This window comes from Aspergillus pseudoviridinutans (genome assembly GCF_018340605.1).
Source record: "Aspergillus pseudoviridinutans IFM 55266 DNA, scaffold_5, whole genome shotgun sequence".
NCBI lineage: Eukaryota > Fungi > Ascomycota > Eurotiomycetes > Eurotiales > Aspergillaceae > Aspergillus > Aspergillus pseudoviridinutans.
The window spans coordinates 2,988,836-3,012,749 of NW_025091285.1; the positions used below are offsets into that span (position 1 = coordinate 2,988,836).

General features: G+C 50.6%; 7 protein-coding genes across 7 annotated transcripts; 2 read left to right on the forward strand and 5 right to left on the reverse strand.

Moving 5' to 3' along the window:
• Positions 1-212: 212 nt before the first annotated feature.
• On the reverse strand, positions 213-1,479 carry Asppvi_008100 (uncharacterized protein; the record flags this gene model as incomplete). Its single annotated transcript, XM_043303981.1, has 3 exons — positions 213-921; positions 984-1,275; positions 1,326-1,479. The coding sequence occupies 3 exons, from the start codon at positions 1,477-1,479 to the stop codon at positions 213-215; spliced, it is 1,155 nt and encodes a 384-aa protein (XP_043159916.1).
• Positions 1,480-1,864: 385 nt separating this feature from the next.
• On the forward strand, positions 1,865-2,890 carry Asppvi_008101 (proteasome regulatory particle base subunit RPN10; the record flags this gene model as incomplete). Its single annotated transcript, XM_043303982.1, has 4 exons — positions 1,865-1,890; positions 1,947-1,985; positions 2,051-2,270; positions 2,333-2,890. 4 exons carry the CDS (start codon positions 1,865-1,867, stop codon positions 2,888-2,890), a joined length of 843 nt encoding a protein of 280 aa, XP_043159917.1.
• Positions 2,891-3,146: 256 nt separating this feature from the next.
• Asppvi_008102 (uncharacterized protein) lies at positions 3,147-5,181 on the reverse strand (the record flags this gene model as incomplete). The annotated part of the gene is made up of 3 exons (XM_043303983.1): positions 3,147-3,555; positions 3,638-3,888; positions 4,441-5,181. 3 exons carry the CDS (start codon positions 5,179-5,181, stop codon positions 3,147-3,149), a joined length of 1,401 nt encoding a protein of 466 aa, XP_043159918.1.
• A 1,532-nt stretch (positions 5,182-6,713) lies between these two features.
• On the reverse strand, positions 6,714-9,101 carry Asppvi_008103 (putative arsenite efflux transporter ArsB-like; the record flags this gene model as incomplete). Its single annotated transcript, XM_043303984.1, has 3 exons — positions 6,714-7,067; positions 7,135-8,966; positions 9,026-9,101. The coding sequence occupies 3 exons, from the start codon at positions 9,099-9,101 to the stop codon at positions 6,714-6,716; spliced, it is 2,262 nt and encodes a 753-aa protein (XP_043159919.1).
• Positions 9,102-10,878: 1,777 nt separating this feature from the next.
• Asppvi_008104 (uncharacterized protein) lies at positions 10,879-12,999 on the forward strand (the record flags this gene model as incomplete). The annotated part of the gene is made up of 5 exons (XM_043303985.1): positions 10,879-11,009; positions 11,111-11,247; positions 11,309-11,455; positions 11,513-12,046; positions 12,104-12,999. The coding sequence occupies 5 exons, from the start codon at positions 10,879-10,881 to the stop codon at positions 12,997-12,999; spliced, it is 1,845 nt and encodes a 614-aa protein (XP_043159920.1).
• Positions 13,000-14,155: 1,156 nt separating this feature from the next.
• On the reverse strand, positions 14,156-15,547 carry Asppvi_008105 (putative C2H2 finger domain protein; the record flags this gene model as incomplete). The annotated part of the gene is made up of 1 exon (XM_043303986.1): positions 14,156-15,547. One exon carries the CDS (start codon positions 15,545-15,547, stop codon positions 14,156-14,158), a length of 1,392 nt encoding a protein of 463 aa, XP_043159921.1.
• A 2,252-nt stretch (positions 15,548-17,799) lies between these two features.
• Positions 17,800-22,642, reverse strand: Asppvi_008106 (pleiotropic drug resistance family ABC transporter; the record flags this gene model as incomplete). The annotated part of the gene is made up of 6 exons (XM_043303987.1): positions 17,800-18,223; positions 18,289-18,752; positions 18,814-19,369; positions 19,460-20,397; positions 20,451-21,963; positions 22,038-22,642. 6 exons carry the CDS (start codon positions 22,640-22,642, stop codon positions 17,800-17,802), a joined length of 4,500 nt encoding a protein of 1,499 aa, XP_043159922.1.
• Positions 22,643-23,914: the final 1,272 nt, after the last annotated feature.

Consider the following 23,914-nt stretch of genomic DNA (forward strand, 5'->3'; position numbering starts at 1 on the left):
ATGTACAAGGACAAACCCCGAACGGAAAGCCACAGGAATACGACCACTGAAGATGACAGCCAAGCAAGTTATGCAAATACCATGGCCCCAATGAACCCCCAATTCAAATTTGTTGACCCTCCCGAGAAACAATTGCACCACTCCAGATAAAATAACACCGTCGTTGGTAAGTAGTTCCAACTTCGTGTGTGGAACCAATCTGCATTCAAAATTTACGCTCGCTTGCGCAAGACTCGGCGTCCGGTGGCTGAAGCTTCACCTCCTGCGGGAGCAGTGGCCTTCCTGGTCGCAGAAGCGGTGCTTCTTTTGGCGGCCACGGAAGGCGCTTGGTTGCGGGCGATCGTTGTCCTCTTAACAGGAGCACTGGCAGAAGATGCAGTAGTTGCTTTCCTAGTACCCGTTCCTGCTCTGCCTGGCTTGATCACTGTGGTCCCCGAAGAAGCGGTAGAGGAGATGCTCCCTCTGCGGTCGAGTTGGGTGGCAGGGCGGGAGAAGGGAGATCGGACATTCTTTGTTGTTGTGGCAGCTCGGCTGGCGGGTCTCTTAGCTTGAGACGGTGGCCTCATGTCCCTTGTGGTAGTTGTATTAGCTTTCGTGGTCCGCGACCGTGCATTATCCGCGTTCCCCGCTGCACTGGCTGACGTCGATTTGAGGGGACTGGATGGTTTCAAGGGCGACATGGGACGAGAGAGGTATGATGAGTTATGAGGCTTCTCCGGAGAGGTACGGAACGGTGACTGCGGATACGTTCTGGAGTTCAGAGATTTCGGAGAGAGGATTCGGTAATCTGCGCCTCGGACTTCCTGAGAAACGACGCGTGAAGTGCCGGCCGGGTTGGCACGCCTCTTGGGATTTTTGAGCACGTCAAGAGAGTCACCTGCAGCAGGCGCGTTTTCCTTATCCGAATAGAGTCCCTCATGACTTGACAGTCCGTCAGCAGGCGAACAAGGATCGGAAGATTGCGAATGGTCATGGTAACCCACCTTTGCCTTTTTACTCTACGCGTGCTTGGGCTTGCAGTAGAGACACTTTGTTTTCCGCGTTTGACTGAGGCAGATGTGAGATTCCGCGTTCCTTTACCGGGACTGGCGTGCTTCTTGGGGGACAGGGCGGTCTGCTGCATTCGGAGAGAGTTATTGTGCTTCTCGAGCAATTCACCCATTTTGGCCTTTCGAAGTGCGATGGGAATACGGTTAATGCGCCTTTCGATTCGAGACCGCAGATCATGTGCCTGGAGAGCGTATTGTGCGCGAAGCTTGCGAGCTCGTTCTGTGACTGCACCTTGTGTTAGTGATGGCGCATCCAGAACGTTGAGAAGACCATACTCTCTAGTTGCAAATTATCGATGAGGGCCTGCTTCTGGCTTCGAGTTATCCGTAGCTTCTTGTGAGGAGGAGCATCGGTGGGTGTCCTGGCATCGTCGCTAGGATACGCGTCATGGTCTGCGTCGGGGGACTTGCGTTTAGTTGGGGAAGCCATCGCAGAGTATGTGCTAATAGGTAATTAGATGAAAACAAGTTGATTGATTGCGATAAAAAGAGAACAGAGCGTTGTGGGGGAGGTCAATGAAGAGCGATGAATGCGCGTGGAGGAGGATGTTGATGGCAATGCTGCGGGAGTAAACAAGCGCTGACTTAATTCGTCGTTAGCTTCAGAGCGGAGAGTGACATCTCGCCTGCAGCAGCTCCAACCTCCATCACCACCTCCGCCCACCTTCATCACTTCCATCACTATTAACTTCCTCTACTCCTCTCTTGCCTTTTCTCGGAGCTTTTATAATCCTCGAAGAGTGGATTCTGTCTTATTGAATAATAATACCTACATACTGTCTCATCCGGAACTTGCGAAATAGACCTTCGCCAAGATGTCGCTCGAAGCAACCATGATCATGTCCGTCCTTTCCAGCTCAGTTTAAGCTATCTATCCGTTGACTGACCTCTTTGCAGTGTGGATAATAGTGAAAGCAGCAGAAATGGAGACTATACGTGAGGATCCCTTGGTTTTCCCTAGCTTTGATAAGCTCTGTCGCTCAAAGGCTGACAACTTGCAGCTCAACACGATGGCAAGCACAGGTCGATGCTGTCAGCGTCATTCACAGCGCCAAAATGCGCGCGCACCCACAGTCTGCCGTTGGGCTCATGAGTATGGGTGGCAAGGGCCCTGAAGTTCTTTCGACATTTACCTCCGACTTTGGCAGCATTCTCTCCGGTCTGCACCGCACCAAGATTCATGGCACTGCCCATCTCAGCTCCAGTATACAGGTGGCTGGTGTATGTCATTTGTCCTCGATTTGCAGTTTTGACGATAGATACTGACGAAGTTGATAATCTAGCTTGCTCTAAAGCACCGTTCCGAAAAGTCTCAGAGACAACGCATCATCGTTTTCTCCTGCTCCCCTATCGAAGAGGATGAAAAGACACTCGTCAAGCTGGCTAAGAAGATGAAGAAGAATAATGTGTCGATTGATGTCATTGCCTTTGGAGACCTGGAGTCCGATCAAACCAAGAAATTGGAAGCGTTCGTGGAGAATGTCAAGGGCGGCGACGGCTCCAATTTGGCCATCATTCCCCCGGGACCGAACCTGCTCAGTGAGGAGCTTCAGGCCACGCCTATCTTGGGCGGTGAGGCGGGAGTAGGCGGCGCCGGTGCGGAAGGTGGTGACGGCGGTTTCAATTTCGAGGACGCTGCTGAAAACGACCCTGAGCTCGCATTCGCCCTGCGTCTTTCACTCGAGGAGGAAAAGAATCGACAGGAGAAGGAGAAGCGTGAGAGGGAAGAGGCTGAGCGCAAAGCGATCCTGGAAAACATTCCAGAGGAAGGCCAGCCGGGCGGGGAATCGAGTGGAAGCCAAGACAAGAAAGAGGATGGTGACAAGATGGACACCGCGTAAGAAAGGGTCGTGTGACCTTCTATATGGTGGATGACTCTAATGCATACCCGGCGTTTCTCTGTATTGACATCTGCTCTTGTAATCTAGAAAGCGTGCCTCCACTACGCGCTTTGAAGAAGGGATATGAATTGTATTTGGAATTCTATCATTACCACGAAACCGTACTCCAAGTCATCACTGACCATTTCGCCAAGTCGCGAGCGTAGTCCATTCACCAGCACTCAAATGTTGTCTAATTTCAGTTTCACCCAACTCATCATGTCCTCCCTCTCAACCAACCGCCTAGATGTCGATCAAACGCCTCACACCGGACAGGCATCTCCAGCTGATAAAAAGGATTCTTCATCACATAGTCCGAATATAACTCGTAGATCTTCTTCATCACCGCATCGATGTTCGCCATGAGCGGATCCGTGAACAAGAGGAACTTGGTTCCCGTCAAAGTCTGGAAACACGTTAACCGGAACTTATCGGTCTCGAGCGATTCCAGGCCCGTCACTGGTACGCCGGGGTTAGGTAGGCTGTATGCCGACGCTGCCGGCGTCGGGGTGGATGTGCCCGAGGGAGACGATAGGGCGACGTTTGAGGAGGAGGAAGCGGGTGTTGCTGGGAGGGGCGCGGAGACGGGGATCTTGGGGGTGATGGAGCGGGTGATGGCGTGGACGCTGCGTGTCACAGTTGCTGTTAGCATAGCTTCAGAAGGTGATCCTCGCGTGGGAGAAGGTGGTCACAGTCGACGTAACATACCCGTGAAACGTCCCTGCTAGGACGAGGTAGTCGTTTGTGGAGAGTTTGCGCAGTCCTGGCTGGAATTCGCGCTGGTAGATCAAGCCGCCCGCTTTGTTGATGATGATGAGGGAGAAGACGGTCCTGTGTTTGAAGTTGGTCAATCGCGATCTGTATGTGGGGGAAGGTATTTGATGTACATTGTGGATAGGATTCGGACAATCGTCCTGCTGAGGAAGGGACTTCAATGCTTGGAATCGTGCAGCATCACTCTAATTCGTGATTTGAGTATGTTATAATCGGGGTGTATATCGGATTGGTGATCTCATGTCATCGTTATCGTGGTCGTTATGGTCATTGATATTGGCCGCACCTGAGGGGATGCGGAGGAAGGAGATGCTACCTATGTTTGCTGGGGTTATTTATTCCGCACCCAAGAAACGGCGAGAGATGTTACGGACTCGCTCTAACTGCCAATAGAATGTTTAGGTCGGCGGGTTGCTACTACGTTTTAGCGGGCATACAGATCAACCTCTGACTCCTAAATATTGTACGTTTCGTCTTAATTATTTGCTAAGAATCGCATGTATTTCGACGACGCAGATTCATGTTGTTAGGATCAATTTCAAGGAAAATTTAATTCTGCAGAGAAACCGGCTGCTGTCAAGCGACTTCTGCTCCACATTGTCCAACTTCACCATATATTCTCACGGTCCAACAACAATACTGGTCTAGGGGTCAATATCAACGACAGTGCTGACCTCGACAGTATTCTTCTGCAGAGTTAGTCGTCTGTCTAAGAAATAACACTGCTAGAGACATACCGGATGACCCTCTTCCGCTACCGCTTTCAATGACTGACTATCATAGCGAACAGTCCCCTTCCCTCCTCGACCCCCAGCCTTGACATATGCCAGATAGTCAGGAGCTCCAGGAAAGTCGGTATTATCCGCAATGACTAGAGATCCTCTGTGGAAAAGATTGAGGTCTTCACAGAGCTGCAAGTCAGGCAAATAGAACTTCTCCCAGTGATCGAAGAACGCCATATCCACTGCTCTCGGCTTCACCTTTCCCTCTATATGCAGCTTCTTGAGCGATTCCGCAGCAGGTCCCTCAAGGACACGAACAAGGTCTTCCAGCCCAGCCAGGCGAACGAGGTCTCGAGCAACCCGAGCACTTACTGAGCTCAGTTCAAAAGTATAGACGTTGCAATCGTGCACATTCCCACCATGCAAATCGCGTAGAATCGCACCCCAGGCGATGGCGGAGTTGCCAACGTAGGTACCGAATTCGATTATTGTCTTCGGAGGTGGCTGCAGACCGTGAAGTTGTTGACGTGCTAAGGTTAGCTTGTTCTGTTTGAAGATCATCATCCGCTTGTTCTGTGCGAAGGTCTCGATGGCCTTGACCAACTCCCAGGGCTGGTTCGCGAATCTCTCTTGGGGCTGAGCAAAGATATGCTCGTGCAGAGCTAATGCGAGATCTTCAACTGACTTGGAGTTTATTAGTCTGAATCGTTTCTCTGGAGGAAGGAACGAGAGACGTACTGGTCTGGCTCCTAGCATGTTTGAGAGTGGTCTTTGGCTGGGAAACCACAGTTGGACTTTGTGAAATGGCCGGTATCCCTTAACAACAAAGGAATGATAGCAAGACAGTAAGATATAAGATTAGTCTGGATTGGCTTTCGTTTAAATGTGCCATGGTGATCGGAGTATTTATACACTGGTCTCGACATTGAAGCAAGAGGTACACGCAATGACTGCCCGGCCGTCACTCATCTGTGCTGGGCCTGGCCCGGCGCATCACGCAATGGCCAAGCTTTACTTATCTCCGAGTTGACGATCGCGACAGACCCAAATCCGAGTCTATTGAGTCTATTCAAGAGCCCGGATGATTCGAAGCTCGGCGCATCCGGAAGATGATGTGACGCATAGTTGCGAAGTATACCGCAAATCCCGGCGAGGCCTTCCACTGCGTTACGTGTGCATGGAGTACAGTGAAGGATCTCATGATCTCATACTGGATACCCACATAGTGGTGCCTCAGTTAAACAGTTGAATAACATTGACAAGTCCCAATGTCATTCTTTACGGCTTTGATTGTGAAAGTGTCTTCCAGTGATCGAACGACATCTGAGGCCGAACAGTTAAATCCGACGAAGCCTGACTTCCAGAATAGGCAGGTACCTCCTTGACTCGGCGATATTCCATGTATAGTCTCCTCGGCCGAACAGCCCTTGATCGGCAGGGATACGATCGCCTATCTTCATGGGAGCTAAGACGGGCATAATGAACTGTAAGCTAAATGAATATCTTTGTGGCTTGATTGGACGTTGAGTGCAAATTGACAATGGCTTCGAGAGGTCTCACACAAATGCTTGACATTAGTACGGTTGTATATATGCAGATACGGAATACTGTCCATAGACTGGAGAGAGCCATGGGATCTTGACAAGGTAGTGGCATGAACTAGGAGCAACTGAGCAATCAAGGTTTCCGAATAATTATAAATTTCTCGGCTCGATGTTCACGTATGACATTGTTCACTTTTGATTTTGATTGCTCGGGAAAGGAGCATTCAGAGAGATGTCTATCAAAATGCGTATGTATTGGAAATCTAGGGCACATGGCTCGCTGTGAAGTCGTCAAGTCGTAAAGAGTCGTAAATCTTCCAAGCAAACATAAGAGCAAGAAACAAAACTATGGAATTGGACATGACCGGGTCGGTTTGGTGGGGGCCTTCTCAATGGAAGATTTCATCTATCACTTGCCCTCGGGTAGGCAGTTCGTCCTTTGAACTTGGTGCTCAAGCCGAGCAGCTTTGAAACTAATGATGATACCGTCGTCTCTTCACTCTCAAGGCCGTTCAAACATGGTAGTCCGCACGACGACAGCCATGGAAAGCTCAGAGACCGATCAGAGTCTCTGGAGACTGTAGTCACCTTTTAGCTGACATGGGCAGTGGTTTTGCCTAGGGGCGTTGTCGTCGCAAGTCCCCCAAAGAGACGACTTCTGAGATGCTCGCTCGAACGCCAAAGGGAGGGAATGAGCTGGATAAGCTCACCTCCGACGCAGTCTAGCCGGTTCGCGCTCCAGGTTCACGTTGGTGGATTGTAGGGGGAGTTATCTCTCATGATGTAGACCTCCCCAACAAGAACGGCACACCCTACAGCCATGGAAACGGCAATGATGGGAAGGTTCACTCGTGCAAAGTCAAGGCTGCGGACGCGAATATGTTTCCTCGCAAGAATGTCCCGCCAAAGCAGACCGGCTAACGATGCACTAAAAGCAGTGCTAAAGGCACCGTAGTTGACTCCGATCGCCATACTGTACACAGTTGCCCAAAATGTCCGGTTACTGATGAAGGCGCCCTCCCGCTCGTCGTTGATCTGCTTCCATGCTTGTATGACCCGGGAAAGGAGAATGGTAGTACCAATATTGGTGCCAGCGAACTAGTGTAAATGTGGCAGATTAGTTGAACGGGTCCGACTGTTTCAATATTGACCATTCGCAACTCACGTTACACAGAATCACTGAAAGAAAGCCCATGCCACCGATAGCTCCGACGGTCCCAGTCTTGTCCACCCAATGGTCCCATCCGTAAGCGAACACCGGGACCCAGCCCTTGGTGACTAACGCTTGTACGAGGACGAACATGGCAAAAGAGAAAGGCACAAGCGCAAATGGCATGTGCGACACAACCGCTGTGGCGGTCGGGAATGTCTCCTGCGACCACCTGTACACGTCTGCGGCGAGAGACACGAGAGTTACCCGTTCCCGACCGTTTCCAGATGCAACCTCGTGCGATAACTTCTCGGAACATATCCGTCTTTCCACGTCCATCTCAAGACTGGAAGTCGCACCTGACAGCTCCTGTGGTGCGGCCGTGGAGAGTTCCTGCTTTTCGTTCAGCGTGCTCATGGCGTCGGTTGTGAATTGTCCATTCTGCAACCGATCATCCTTGGGTGCCAGCGTCGAAACGGATGATTCTAGAGGAGAGGCCAGCGTCTGACTTTGGCCATCCGACATCTGAGACGAAAAGCCCGTAGAAACACGATCTGACGGCCGTACGCTGGTGATATCGGTCGTATTCCATTCACCAGCGCGTGGCTCAGCGTGGGGCTCTCTCTGTAACCCAGATTCTGTCGATTCAGCGAATTCATATGCCTCGGTAACGTGTTGTGAGCGCATGGCTTCCTCCTCTCGAACGGCACGCTCCGCTCGGGCCAGCTCAATTTCTGCGCGGCCCTTACGGGCAATCTCGCGCGTTTCACGACGGTGGTACCATCCAAACGCAAGATCCCAGCACAGCATGACCACCGCAGCCGGCAGGGTCACCCAAAATACGGGATTAGTGTGGCCATTTTGGCTAGCGGCATTGAGGGCTAGTAGAGTAATAAGCGTCGCCGCCATGATGAGGGCTCCAAATGCAGCACCCCCTTTGTCTAGGAAAGGATTCATGATCTCTTCCAGAGAGAGCTTTTGCTCATCGTCCGCGAGGTCTTCTTGTTCATCGGCCCTGCCCCTCGCATGAGGTATGTTGGGGTTCACGGGCTTCTTGTCTCTTTCTTCTTGTGTGAGCTCGTGCATCTTGATTGAAAGAGGGATGAGAGATTCATCCGCGAAAATGATGTACAGTAGAAATGGAAACAAGACAATGGCGGTGACCACAACGGGAACAATCATATTAGCAGTGTACTCGATGAATTTGACTTGGAAAGCCCCAGCTAGCACGAGATTGGTTGGGTTCGAGGAGACAAGGATTGCAGAGGCGATATTGGCAATGGCAAACTGACTGTGAATCCAAGCTCTTGGATGAACGATGTTGCTTGATACTCGGGTCATATAGGCGAGGAATGCGGTACCGGAKAGAATAATCGGATCGTTTCCAATAAAGCTTCCTAGACCGAAGAAGAAGGCGTAGAGGTAAAAGAAGAGCCGGTGTCCAACCTTGCCACCTATCTGAAGGACCTTGAAAGCCAGGTACCTAATCAGACCGGATGCGTCGATGGAGATGGCGATGTAAGCCAGGCTTAGGAAGAAGGCCATGATATCGATTGGCACAATATTGTCAGCCCCAAGCGTGCCACCGCGCACTTCCTCCCGTCCAATCGCCAAGATAGCCAGCAGAAAGAGGTCTGCTATGAGCGGTGCTGTGACAAAGTTAAGAGGAAAGTTAATTCGCACATACGGCTTGAGTTTGCCATTGTGATCTTCTTCCTGATCGTCGGGTTGAAAGCGATTTTTCCTGAGAGGGATAATTCGCAATTTACTCAAAACATCCAGCACTGCATTTGAGAATGGGCGTGGGACGTAAATGGGAATATGGAAGGGAAAAAGCACGATGATATCTGCAAGTGTCAGTCGCTTAGAGTTCGATGCGGTCCAGTAACTAGAATTCTAGACATACTAGTGATGATGAAAACAATAAGCGTAACGGTCGAGCGCCAGTCCTTGATCTTGCTGGTATCGAGGTCCCCCGCCATTCTGAAGACTGTCCTTGTATTAAACCCCTTCAAGGCTCGCTGGAGCTTCCGGGTTTCCCCCCTCGATTTGCGTTTTCGAGCTTAAGCGTTGCAGCCCTATGCCGCTTGGATAGAAATCAGATGCACCGACGACTGCCAATGGAGACAACGCTTTCAATAGATATAAGCACACAATCAAGCTTTAACAAGCAACAAGCGCCATTTGAAAATGTCTCGTCCGCTTCCTTGTTTTCAGGGCGCAGGAATGATAAAGGCCAGGTGGTCATGGAGAATTTGACCAGCAAACCTGACGTTGAGTGGAATGTTCAGACTTGATTATCGGTCGGTCAACATGTCGTCCTTCCTGCACACTCCACCTTTGCTGAATCAGTCAACAACCACATCTATTGGCGAAGAACAGACTCAGATAGAACAGGCCAAAGGAGAAAGATGGCCTTCTATATCACTCTTGTCGCAGTAGCACTTAATCTTCTTGGCTTAAAAAAAAAAAAAAAAAAAAAGGGCGGTAGCACCAGATAGATACACCGATTAGTGCAACCAACCCTCAAGCGGTTAGCAATGACGATTGGGAGCACATTCTTCGGGATAAATTTCGATTAGCCGAATGCTAATAAGGATGACCTAGTCAGCCAAGGGAGGCGCAGCAGAACACGTAGCCGAAAGGAAAGGTCTAAGAGGCTCAGAATCCCCGACAGTGTTCTAGCAGGAATCTTTGGAGTCTTTGGCTCCCCGCTGACAACTGAGGAGAAGAGGTTCGGCCACTAGTCTGGACTAGGCACTAAGGCATTAAGGCCCTCACTAGCTCCGAGTGATGTGGGGACTGCGCCCTCCAGCCTTGCCACCAGCCCCCCCATCAATTGTCTCCTCGATTTCTCCGTAGATAGTCCGTAACCATGGGCAAGGCAAGTGGGCATCCACTTCGACTTGTATGCTTCAACCAGGAGTGGAATAATACTGGACGTTCCTCTATGAAACAGTCAAAGCACGACAATTAAAAAGAACTGGGGAGATTTCTTACCAGCCTGATCTGTGAGAAAGAGAAAAGAATTGGCTATTGCCCAAACAAGAAAAGACTGGCAGCAGGGCTAATGCGCCTTTAGCCGTGTCTACCACTGTCTGATCACTTCTTTTGTCTGGTGCCAGCCACCTTCTGGGTGGTTTCTAACGAGTTTCCAGACGGGCTGAACTTTGTCAGGCCTTCCTCGTCCATCTGATCTTTCCAGTCGTCGATTAGCAAGAATGCATCCAATAAGCTGCTCCATAACACCTTCAGAGCGAAGTTGAGCCTCATAGCGGGACTCGGCTCTTCGTGTCCCAGGGCCTTCTTGATTTGTCGCAAACAACTCACGCGAATCATGAGCCAAATAGGGGAGCGACAGACATTTGACAGATGCCACATCTGTTTGTCATCTCTCGCACAATCGCCCACTAAGTACTAATGATAACCTATCTACAGGCAATTTGTACCGTAAGCGTTGTTAGCCGAGGCGATGCCCGATTATAGACCTGTCGGCTTACGGGCGTCTGCTAGCCTCACAAACGACAATTGCTGCCGAAGCGATGGGATCTTCCTATTCCTCTTCCTCCTTCTTGATGAGTTACTCGACCTTTCTGCATCAAAGGTTGACCTAACACAGAGTCTAATGACCAAAGTCCGATCTATAAATCATTTCCAAGACCACTCGTGTCTCCACAATCAGACTACCTAATTTAATATACAGACCCTGATTCACTTATACGGACAAGCATTGATCTTTGTGCGATAACATGTCTAGTTATGCCGGCAATATCCCATTTATCGACGGAACTCAATAGAACGCTCGATACCCCCAACGCTGCCAGCGACACTCTGCAGGTCATTTGTGCCTGGCCAGTCTCCGGCCAGTATGGCCCAGGAACAAGGATGCTGTATGTGGCCGTGCTCATCCGCTAGCTTTGGGCTCTGTAGTGTCCACTTCTTTGTGACCAGCATTTGTTGATATCTCCTTCGCGGTCCTCTGCTATTACAGGTACTATGTTCTCATAACAACCTGCGTCTTTGGTCGCAGAGCGGAATGGCTCAGAAATGCCTGTCTTGCCGCTGCACTGCTTTTCCCGGCTGTTGGAGCCCTTCATAGTATTGTACTCGCGTCACTGCACATCGACGGTAAGCTCAATATTTCTGTCTGGAATATCCTACGTCCTAACCGGCGGCCTATGTTGTTCAGCTGCTGTCGATATGGATGTTTTTGGAGCCTTTCAGCTTTGTTCAATCGGCATCTTGACAGCTCCAGTCACCGTTAGACTATCCAAGACGTACTTCAATGAACCCGGCCGGAATTTCATCTTTCTGTGGACTGGTCTTCTACTTGCAGGTAAGTTTCCTCTCCGATGCAGCGTTGTACGACCTTGCTAAACCTACCTCTCCGCAGGACTTTTGAGCTTAACAATCGAGTTCTATCGGATCGATTCGCATCCCTGCAAGGTCAACGGTCGTCCGATATCCAAGAGCTCCAATGAATTTGAGTACGGTACGACTATGTGTGATCTTACTTGCTCCATCGAGGACGGTCCATTCTCGCCTCTGCGAGAGGGGTCGGCAAATAACATCTACGTTATCCCTGCACCTGAGAAGCTTACGTTTGGCGCTGCGACACTGCTGGCTGCTGCATGTTGCATTCCAGCCATTCTCTCGCTCGCGTCGATGTGGAACAAGATTCTTGAGATCAACTGGACCAGGCGGTTCGGCAATCCCGGCCGGAACAAAAAGCAAGACGAGGTCATTGAGGGCACGAACGGTGCAACACTCGGGACAATGAACAGGGTCAATGCAATGATCAGGTCGTTTCTCAGTGTCGTGGAGGTGCCCATATTCGGGGCAGCAGTCCTCGTAATTATCATCATCGGCGAGATGAACTTTTTCAGTGCTCAAGTCCAATATCAAACTGAGCGAATGAAGAGTATAGGTAAGTTTCTTCGTGAGTATATCTATACAAGCTTACCAGTACCTGACTTGTGGGTAGGCCAATGGGCCCCGATCGTTGGTGCTGGCCTTGCTGTACTTGGATCACTCTCGCTGTTCTTGGCAGCCTCAGTTGAAGATCCGGAAGAGGATGTGGAGGGAAAAGCTAGCAGCACTTACTCCGGTCCTTCACCTCGTGAGCGCATTCTGGATGATGCCGAGGCGTCTTATGTCCAGGACCGACCAAATTCTCCCGGCGACGGAGATTCGTCGATGGAAGTGGGGCATACGATGAGTCGAAATAGTAGATGGACGCTGAGGCGCTCTGCAACAGAAGATCAGGGCAGTCGGCGCAAAATCGCGCGAAGCCTTTTTGCTGTCAGCATTTGGATGAGCAATGCAGCACATGATCGGTATCGAAACTCCGATTTCAAGAGCGGGCCAGCACTGCGATTTCCAGAGATACCCGGCGAGGAAAACAGGAACGGCGAATTGAACAAGATAAGGAAGCAGTACAATCGTGGTGAAGACCTAGACGAATTCAGCGCATCAGGGTCTCCCGATCGGCTTTCGCGGGTGCCCAGTTTCACGGGCAGCATTTCCTCTCGGCGAGGCGAGGGAAGCCCACCAATCCCAAGGGCTGCTTCCCCTGCACCGGGCCTTGGCGGAAGATCGCAGGCTAGCATATCGCAGGTCGATCGGAGCTCGTTCGACCTACAGGATCCTTCTTCCTCCGGAAATGCCACTAGAAGTCATCCACGAGCCCGGGGTAACACGCTCGAAGTGCCAAAACCAGTTTATGCCAGTGGTGGTCTGATAAGATCACCCACTGCTCCAATTAGGGCAGACGAAGAGTCATCACTGGGGGACAGCTCCCCTAGAATCGTGGTGTCTCCAGATCCTGGCCAGAGTCCCCCTGGACGCGGCCCCGGATCAATCCCATGGACACCCCCTTGAGCTTGCGAACTAGCAGCTTGCCAATCGCAAGCTGAAGGCCTGTAATGGCACGGTTGGCTACAAGCCAGTCACGCGATATGTCCGCGATTTCTTCGGGCCTTCCTGTACCCATAACTACCATGACATGGGACAAAGAATGCTCCGAGCAAGAGTGCACTGTCAGTACATTCAAAGCCTCATTCCACCAACGCGGCGCGTTCCAGCTTCCAGGCTTCTTTGTCCTTCCGGATAGTCAAGCCGCGGCGTGGATCCGGCCGCTCACTCCTCAGTCTTTGCTGAAGCCACTGGTTGGTTAGTCCCGAGGCCGGTAGCAATTTGTGTTCCTGAACTACACAGCAAGCAACATGGCTTCTGAGAACTATCTCATCTGCTTCACAAACAGACTTGGTTCAGCAGATTTTCTTATTGTATATTTCAAACCATTGCATGGAGGGTCTGATTCGTTGGAACGGTGCACATATGAGCCATGTATACATTTATAGATATCTACAAGGCGATAACTCATGTATAGATTGATAATGAGATAAATGAATCAGTACAAATCATGTAATGACATTTCATGACAGCGGATGGGGTCACCGTATACAACAGATGAATTGAGTCCAAAATCCGATTATGAACTTGTATATAATTTACTTCGAGAACAGAAGCAGGAGTGCTCTCATATAGTTGTATTGACCCTACCGAATCTTAAAAATTGGGGCGCCAAGGCAAAGAAGCTCATGGATGTTAGAGTTCGGTATTCCTTGTGTGGAATCATTTTAATGTTGATTTTCGGAGAAATGTGATGTGTGCAAGTACACTGTCGCACTGTCGCACTGTCAAGATCAGACCAAGAGAATACAGTAGTTTATTATATAGCACTACGATCAGGAGGAGCAGAGTAGAAGAGTTCAAGAGTTCATCATTATGTATGCAGCAAGCACATCGAAAGTCCAAGATCCATCATAACAATACAGGATATCCATCGTTAGTCATCAAGCCGGTCCAGTCCTTCCTTCTAAATAACCTAGGGGTATAGCGTGGTTAAAGACGTGCAAACAAGGTACGCCGAAATCACCAATCCGAGACAAGAAGAAAGGCAAAGAAAAGAAAAGGTAGAACAAAGCATTAAAGTGAAATGGTCGAATGGTCCGAAGAACAGGAAGGTGAATCATTAGCAGAGAGCAGTAAGCACCCACTGCCCTTTACCATCACGCTGGATGATCCCTTCACTGATGGCCCAGTTCCTTAGGGCGATATCCTCGGCCTCCTCAAGAATGGGCTGATCCTTCTCGAAATGCCGTCCAACATGGTCCATCCGGTCATTCCAACTGTTCGGGCCAGAGAAATTGCGCCCGCAGAATCCACAAGAACTTTGTTGTGGCGGCTTGCGTTGCTCGTGCCAGCAGCGGGCGCGGACATCCTCAAGACTGGCCTCGAAAGCTTGCCGTTCCTGCTCGGTGGTGGCGTCGGGCCGGCCGGCGAGGACCCAGGGTGCATGCATGCGGCGCTGGTGTTGAGTGAAGAGATCCTTGCGGTTGAAGTCGTTGGTTTGGTGGCCGAGCTGGTCGTGGTAGTTGCGGGTTGAAGTTGAGGAGCTTTTGTTGTTGGGTTTGTGACCGCCGTTGCAGTTGCCGACGTCGCAGCGAAAGAAGCCGAGTTGGACGTGCTGAGAGGCAATGTGTCGCTTCCATTCATTCTTGGAGGCAAAGGTGCTTGTGCAGCCGTAGTGTGAGAAGCTGCAGACGAAGACGTGGCCCTTAGTCGTCGGCTTGGCGGGTTGTTGTTTCGAGGCCGACGCCACTTTACTGTGTGACTTCACCCGAGTCTTCCTTTTAGTAACGCGATTCGGTGATGAACCTTTCTGAGGAATGCAGCGAGACTTCCGACGTCGAAGGGAAGGTGGAGGGGTTTTGTGACCCGACAGACTATCCGAGCCACAACGACGAGCTTCAGCTGTTGCGGCTTCTAATCCCTCAGAGCAGTTGTTTCCCTCGTAAACAAAGTGATGAGCTGGTACAGTCAATGGATGGGGTGATTCTACCATCGGCTCGGGGTCAGGATAGGTTTGTATCTGAGGCAAAGCGACCGAGCTAGTGACAGACACCACTGGTGAGGCATATTGTTCTGCCTTGACGGAGTGACCTCTCAGGTCGTCATAGGCATAGGGTGGGGACGGGTAGGCTCCCATCATGTTGCTCTGCGCAAAGCTACCATCAGCGCTGCTGCCAGGGCTTTCTGCACCAGAAATTGAGGAGTAGCTGCTCCAAGGTGATGCGACGCGATCTGGTCCCAGAAGAACGGGATGAAGACCTGTCTCCATCATCGACAGAGGACCAGCAATGTGCGAGGGAACAGATCCGTCGGTCCACGACGTATACGAGGGGACGTAATGAGTCTTAGGAATGCTCTCGAGCTGGGACGATCGCAGCTGGAATTGAGGTGCGTTTGGAAAGTAGGCTGGATCGGTGCAAGAGTCAGAAGATGGATAAAGCTCGTAATCATCAAATGATGCGCGATTCTCGAGCGTCATGGGAAAAATGTCTGCATAAGCGCTTGAATGCATTTTTCAATAACGTCCAAAGGGCCTGTTCGTCCTTGGACTGAGCATGGACATAGGAGCCACCAGCAGCCTGAAAAGAGACAACTAGATCCTTTATAGTCTCCCGAAACTATGGGGGGATGCATTTCCAGCGCTATTAAATTACGACTCAGCAATATGCCTCATGCGATATGCAGGAGTGGTCCATGGGGCGGCGCAGGAGGGCAATACACAGCATCCCCAGAGCATAAACCCACGCTATCCTCTGATTTGGCGCAGTTGAGCCGCAGTCACCCTTTGGCATGGTCGTTCGTATCCCAAAGCTGCTCGACTCTTATTTGTCACCGCAGGTATGGGTCGATTGGGAAATGAACCAGCCTAGATGACAGGACCAGTCGCAAAGGCCGTGCGGGACCCATGGCAAATGGTCATTCGGCGGACAGTAGTTTGACCACGAGGAATATCATGTTGGGTGAAAATAATTAACTTCTCACTCACCCCCTTTTTCGTGCTTCTCAATGTCTATATCGTCAGCATCTTCAGTCTGTAAGACGGTGAGACCCCTGAGTGACCGCCATAAAGAGTAAGACCCATCTGCCGCAAGAGATGGAAAGATACCGGGATCAGAGATGCAGTACTCGTGATTGGAGAATTCAGAGACATGAGACTGGGGTCTACATGGTTCATTGGTTATCGACGTCGGTCTCCCAAACCCGCTGGAGACGCCCTCCTAGTCAGTGTCGGTCAGGTTCGGACATGGCTCAGCGCTTTCATGGATGACGCTAAACCATGATCTAAATTAGTTTGGGCAACTGTCGTGGACACAAACCGGTTTAGCGCTTGAAGATCCATAGTCTGGAGTCTGGACATCCAATCCATCTTCCAGTGGATATCACTGCGTAGATGCCGTATATCTACCGGAATTTCACTATGCATGCAAGAACGGGCTCACAGCCCGCTTCAACGTTCGAATGAGGGGAGATTTGTAACCAACTCGCAGTCGCCACCGTCAAAGTACGGAGTTATTTGCTTTTTCTTCTTTTGCCCTGCAGTTGCCCAGCGGAACCCGTATTCATGGTGGGGAAGAGAGGCAGACCGCAAACAAAAGCCATCACAGCCAGTGAGAGAAGACATCTGCCTGAGGCGATAGGTGGTGTTGTCTACAAGCTGCATTAGCTCGCTGGGGCTGGGATGCCCAGCGGGGGCCAAATCATCTCTCATGACTCGAGGACAGTGCGAGTGCTTGACTGGATGAGGAAAAATCGAGGCCCATCGCAATTATATTTCGATCAAGTCGGTCGTTGCCTTTTCCGCCCAGATCTCGCGGTTTCCCCTCTGTTCCTTTCCTTGTTTCGCCTTCCTGAGTTTCGTACTTTCTGGGCCCTCATATCGCCGACGCACTAAGGTTCGGCCCACCTGTCAGGGAGCCATTTTCTTATTTGTGCATCACAGGTGAACAGAATGCCAAGCACAAGGATGCATACCGTCTTTATCCAACGTTTTATTAGGAAGGAGTTCCTTATCCTGTTGATCTCCCTTAGTCGAATCTGTCGACTCCACATCTTTTGAGTTTCTGCTCCAAGCCTCAACAAGCCTCGACGAGGTCGTTCTAGATTACCGGTCTAGTATACTCTTCAGAATAATCTTGGAGAGGGTTGATACGCTGGCACAGCATGACGACATCAGAACCTTCGGGGCTGTGTTTATTTCAAGTTGAAAAGCAAATATTTCTAGTGAGTGCGGTGGTGCTGGATTGAGCCTGACGAGGCACAACTTGCCCTCTTGTCATGTGACTAGCTGCACTGGACGGACTTGCTTGCAGTTGGCATAATGAATTATGAGATCTCATAGGAGAGATGCAGGAGGAGGTTTTGACAGCATATGGGTGCATATTCGGCTGATGATTCCCCTCAATACCAACTGGTAGGTCTATTCACGCGAATATTGTCTCATTGATTGCGTACCTCCTCTGTCCCTCTTATATTCGTACGTCTAGGAGCAGGGACGTAGCCTGAATCACAAGCCAGGGTCTTCATGGAGAATACAATTCCCGAATTTATGACAGATTGAGACTTTGTCCCAAGGTCATTGACGTGACCCTACCTGATGAAAACATAACCTGTTCATTGCCTTGCTGCGTATATAATTTGTCGTCTATCATAGCGGCCGTGCATATATACAGCAAGATAAAGAATCTAACAGTGCTGCAAGTTATGCAAGGTACATATACATCACAGAAGCACAGCTGACGAACACCGATAAGTCAGGCGCCTCCCCTATTCCTCCTTGATCTTGCGAGACCTTTTCTTGGGCACCCGAACGAGCCAATACAGAAAGACAGCCGCGAAGATGTTGAACACAATGTACACGAACAACAGCCCCACATTGCGCCAGTGATCTGAGTAGCTGATGTTCAATTGTGCCAGAAAAGTATCCGTATCTGCCACTGGACAGACCTGGCAATTCGCGGTTGCCTCCGGGTTAAGTAATCTTCCATGAGACATCTTGACATATGCGTCCAGGAAGCTCGAGCAATTCTGGCCTTGTGGGGGCGGGACATGGAGGATCTCAATATCTGAGCACTGGACGGTGGTCCCAGCTAGACCCACCGACAACACCGACGACACAAGGTACGTGAATGGTGATAACCGGTACATGAAAATCCAGAAGCCCGGAAGGGCCGACGGACTTGCTAGCACACTGAGTCAAACGTTAGCAAGCCCAGTCATAGCTGTCTTGTTCATGCCTCGAGGGGATTCTCTTACCCATTGAAAATGAGACAAAGTGAGAACAACAGCTGTGCGATATTGCCACCCGTCTCTGGCTGCTCAATGCCTGCAATGATCATCGAACTGAAGGTGGATGTAAACATCATGAAGATGAGAATCAACAGGAACATTGTGCCACCGCGCTCAGTTACGCTGTCCGTTGGATACGCATTACGATAGAGGCCGATAGGGTAATACCAGCAGAAATATGCTGGCACCGCCATTAAAATATTCCAGGGCAATTCGACCAGGATGCTCGCGAGCATGAACGCTTTCCATGAGTACGCCTTGGAGGGTCGTTCGCGCACTTCATATAAGGCTCGCTGCGTTACAAAGTACGGCATCATCTGTTGGACCAGGTTGGGGAAGATGACCAGTAGCATGAAGATGGCGAACATTTGATTCTGCATGCCTTGCAAACTGGTCGGCTCCCGCCAAAACGTGAAGCCAATGAACAGGGGCTGGGGCGCTGATAGTCAGACATGACGGCTATATCATGTCTCAGGGAGGAGTGCCACTCACCGGAATGATACACGTTGCAGCCTTTGAATATATGTACGACGGACTTCGCCAGTACTGCTGGAACATGCGCTGGAGGCAAACAAGGAACTGCGCCCAGAGAGGCATGGCGAATTCACCATACTCCTTGGTCCGAGCCGGCGGAGGTCGCTGTAATAATTCCTCTTTCATCTGTGCTAGCTCTGCACGTACTTGAGCTCGTTCCGGGCTGTTATTCCAGACTTCCGTCCAGTCCCGGTCCGCATGGGAACCGGGAGCTGCACCAATGACTTCCAACATCCACTCGGCAGGGTTGGCGTTCTTAGGACACTTGGAAGAACCCTTGTTCTCAAAGTACGTGATTAGTGTCTCCATGTTGGGACCCAACTCGCCAAAGTATACCGTTTTCCCGCCCTTGGCGAGGAAGAGTAGGCGATCAAACTGTTGCATCAGAATGGCCGATGGCTGATGGATGGTGCAGAGAATCGCCTGCCCATGATCCGCCAGTTTCCGCATGAGAGTGCAAATGGACCAGGCTGTTTGGCTGTCAAGACCAGAAGTGGGCTCGTCAAAGAAAAGGCTGTGCACGCAACGCTCCTAGCCCATAATGGGCAGACACTTAGTCAGTAATTTGCCCGAGGCCACAGTAATTGGCCTTTTGACTACTCACAGCAAGTCGGGTTTAGCCGCAATCTCAACTCCAATCGTCAACCGCTTTCTCTGCTCAACATTAAGACCTTCACCAAGAACTCCAACAACAGCCTCCGCGTACTCTTCCATGTTTAGCATCTTGATTACCTCCTCGACATAGGCTAGCTTCTCTTTGTGCGGTATGCTTGCTGGCTGCCGGAGTGTAGCACTGAAGATAAGAGCCTCGCGGACTGTACTTGTTTCCAAGTGTAGGTCCTGCTGTTGAACATAACCAGTCTTACGCTGAAAGGAGTCGTCTCTCATGCGTCCGTCAACTAGCATCTCGCCGGTGATCACACCCATGGTAACACGATTAGCCAGAACGTCCAACAACGACGTTTTACCAGCCCCAGTCACACCCATCAATGCTGTCAACGTTCCTGGCTTGACCCATCCATCGACATGATCCAGGATTCGGCGTGTCTCGCCTTTGATTTTGATGTCGTAGCATACATCTTGCCAGTGGAAGATCGAGGTTTGCTTGACGATTGCAGCGGTGCTGTCATGACCCGCATTATCAAGCTGCTGCTTCTCGGAGATCGGAGCTCCTTCCAGATCAGCATCGCGCCGGGCCTTCTTGACAAATGCAGGTATCTTCCCTCGAGGGAAAACCAAGATCTCTCCTTTGGAGGGTTTAGCACGGACTAACTCGCTGCAGATGATGTAGGCAGCCAGGAAGAAGAAAAAGAAACCTAATATGATGCCATAATTCCGCCAGAGATGCGAGCTGTAATACCGATATGAAGTATTGATAAATGCGTCGCCGTCAACGTAGTCTTGTCCAGCTACGGCGCCCTTCTGACCGCAAATTTTTGAGCTAAGAGGAACATTCTCGTAACCCTGGCCAGAGGGCACATATAGAGCGCAAGGGAATTTTCTGTCACTGAACTCGTTGATCATGAGAGACTCGAACGCATACTATCTTCTGCTTAGCCGAGTCTAAGAGACTGGAATAAGGAGATGAAACTTACACCGATCGGATTCAAATAGTTCAGCCACTTGAACCATGGATGCATATCCCGTACTGGGATCGTGAAGCCCGTGTAGATGACAAGAATCATCATGAAAATAGAGGAGGGCACCATGGCCTGTGCCATCGAGCGTGAGATTGCTCCAATCCAGCGGAAAATATTGGACATGGTTAGAGTAATCGTTACGGAGAACAAGTAGAAGACAAAGAAATGTCCTGGGGTACGGCGCAGATTGGTCATGAAGTAAAGGATAAGGTTGAACACGACGGAAACCAGAAACTTGGAAGGCAAGTCAACAATCATAGAACTGATGGCTTCTGCTGAAGGATGATAGAGTGCGTATTTGTCATGCTTCTCTACAATCGGCCGTTGCTGCCACAACGTCAAAATCTCAAGCGAGCTTGCGAAGGCATTCAGCAGGATTGCGAAGAAGAGGAGTGCACCACGAGAGAAGAAACTGTTGGTCGTTTGGTCCAAGTTATAGAATACGCTGGAGACGATGAATGCCATGATACTGTTGCCAATGACGGTTGCCAGAGTCATGCTCATGTCACCTTTGAGACGAAGAAAGCCTCGGCGGAGACACAGACGAATTTGCATCGGGTACGAAAGAGTGTAGGGCGAAGGCGCCCTGGTACCTTTGGCTTTTTCCGCTGCGCGAGAGACAGTGAACTCCTTGTATTTGCTGCCACCCAACGGAAACTCATTTTCAAATGCTTCAATGTCAGCCAGGAGCTGTTGCCGCTCCGCGCTTTCCCTCCATCGAGCAGCAAACTCGTCCGGTGTGCGCGGGACGAGGGCTTCGTACCCTTTCCGGACCAATCTTTCAGAAGGACTCGTCAGAGATGTCAAGAAGTCACCGGTAGTTTGCCTGTCTGGGCAGTCAAACCCCATGTCAATGAAGAAGCGTTTCGCATCACTAGCTTTGCCGAAGTATATCTGGCGGCCTTCATAGAGCACAATAACCTTGTCAAATATGTCGTAAATTGCCTGACTAGCCTGGTAGATGGCTACTATAGCTGTTGACCCAGTATAATCTGTGGACAAGCGAAGGTTTTTGACAAATTCCAGAGCCGTAGAGCTATCCAGGCCTCGGGTGCTGTTATCCCAGCATTGCAGGGGGCAGCCACAGAGGGTAGTCTCGGCAATACTGACCCGCTTTCGCTCGCCTCCAGAAACGCCTCGAATATACTCATTTCCTATCCGTGTATTCATCGTGTGGCTTAGGCCTAGCATGGCCATGACTGCGTCCCGCATATGAGTTGCATGTTGTTCGCGGGAAACACCAGGGATACGGTTTGCTGGGGTTCGAGCATGGGCGGCAAAAAGCAGAGTTTCGCCCGCAGTGAGCTGTGGGAAATGAATCTCCGTTTCTGCCTGATAGATGACCTCGCCGCGGAAGCGACTGTGCATTTCATCCCACGAGATACCCTGGTATTGAATATGTGTTCCTTCGTCCAGCCACAAACCATGGGTTTCTCCAGCAATCGTCTTGAGGAAGGTTGAGCATCCACTATTGTGCGCGAACAGTTAGTGCCGATCGAGACAACGCTTCTCCTTTCAGGTTAAGGGCCCTGCAGGACCTACCTGCCTGGCCGGCCAAGTACAACAAGCATCTCGCCGCTGCGAACAAAACCCTCAAAATTGCGCAAGATGTCAATGCGAACCCTGTTCCCACATCCGAGAATATTTCGAAGCCACCCGAACCCTTTGAGCCACATGTTGGCTACATCGGCCTGGTAGTCGGCTGCCGTTCCGTAACCATAGGCATTCAGGTTGCGAAATGAGACGCCTGCCGTACGACGGGGATATCGATCTGGATCGCGCGTCGTAATGTGCAACAAATTCTTCATCCATTTGCGCACGTTGAATTCCCCGGAGTTGGGGTCCAGCTCGGGGTCGCTGGAGGGGTTGAGAAAGGTGTTGGTTGGGTCTGCACTCTTCTGGGATATATGCGAGAGGCTCCGCGCAAGAGCAGTGATCTTTTCGTGCCCTGCCTGATCAATGCCATCCTCGGAATCTGGCCCTGCCGTGTCCGAACTGTCTGCCTTCTCTCCTAGTGGCGTCTCCACGATACGATCCTCTTCAGCATGAGTTGATTGCCGCCGGAGTGTACTTGCGACCTCCTGGCCCGCACTTGACGAGACAGCCGCTGCCCCGAAAGGAGCTGGAGAGGCCGGTTGCATCGCCATCGCCGTAAGATCCACACAAACCTCCCAAATGACTACCTGGTCATGACAGAAAGAAGGAAAGAAGACAGTGAGGGATTAAAATATTCTGCGAGTCGTCCGTCCTTCGTGACAAATCTGGCAACAATAAAGAACGATGGTTGGGCGGGGGAGTGAAAGGAAGGAGCGAATGTTAAACAACTCATCCTCAGGGGACAACCAAATAAACAGGTGCTATACATGTCACTATCTAGGAAACATAAGGTAACCACATCCCGCACGGAGAGCGGATAGAAAGATATCCGAGCCCGGGTAGCATAAACAAAAAGGGAATCCGATGGGAAAGAACATTCAGGAATAGGATGTAAGCGAACCCGAATACGCTACTCTGGCTCTACTCCGTATGGTTAAGCCGCCAGCCAAGGTAGCATCGGCATCATAAGCGATGACTCCATGACCGTCAGGCCACCAGGCGCTGCCATTCAGTGGTTGACACAGGGACATCGAATCATCTTGGCAAGTCAGCAAACTGAACATGGATCATGTGGGTTCGGTCACCCCGGTTTCTCCATTACAACGCCATGACAGGATCTAAAGTAGTGGGGTCCCGTCAACGATTTCCGGGGTAGCTGGTTATCGGGGACTTGGGAATTGAACCTTAGAACCTGGGGTGGTGCACAAACAGGCAATGCTGAAGCATAATAACTGCTCGGCAGTACGGAAAACTATAGATACTTATCGATGCACATGCTGAAGCACATCTAAATCCCTTTCTCTCCGAGCAATGGCCTCACGCAGAGATGGAGATCGGATATTTAATCATATTACACGATCATGATCCTGGACTAGGGGCCGGGCTAGCCACTAAAACGGCAACTGTTGCTCCGGGCTGCAGTCGGTGGCTGAACTCTCCATGACTTGAGGTGCTGATTGGCTTCGTATTGCCTGCGTATTCGCAAATTCTCCCGAGCACTTGTCATACTACGCACTAACCTCTTTAGGCGATAGGCTTGTCTGGATGACGGAGATGCTGATACTACAGGGAATATCAGCGACGGTATTAAGAAAAATGGATCGCGGTTATTCAAATGAATGAACCATGATCTCTTAGAGCAATACAGATATAGCTGCTGCTTGAACCTTAAGGGCAGTTGGTCTGATGTTGAGGAGAACAACATAGAGTCGTGAAGCGTTGCCAGTATCTTGGACCAGCAGGAGTCGATCTCAGCTCCTTTATTCAGCAATGTACCCCCATTTCCAATCGGTCGTGGGTCCTTGCTGATATCGAGCGCGGGA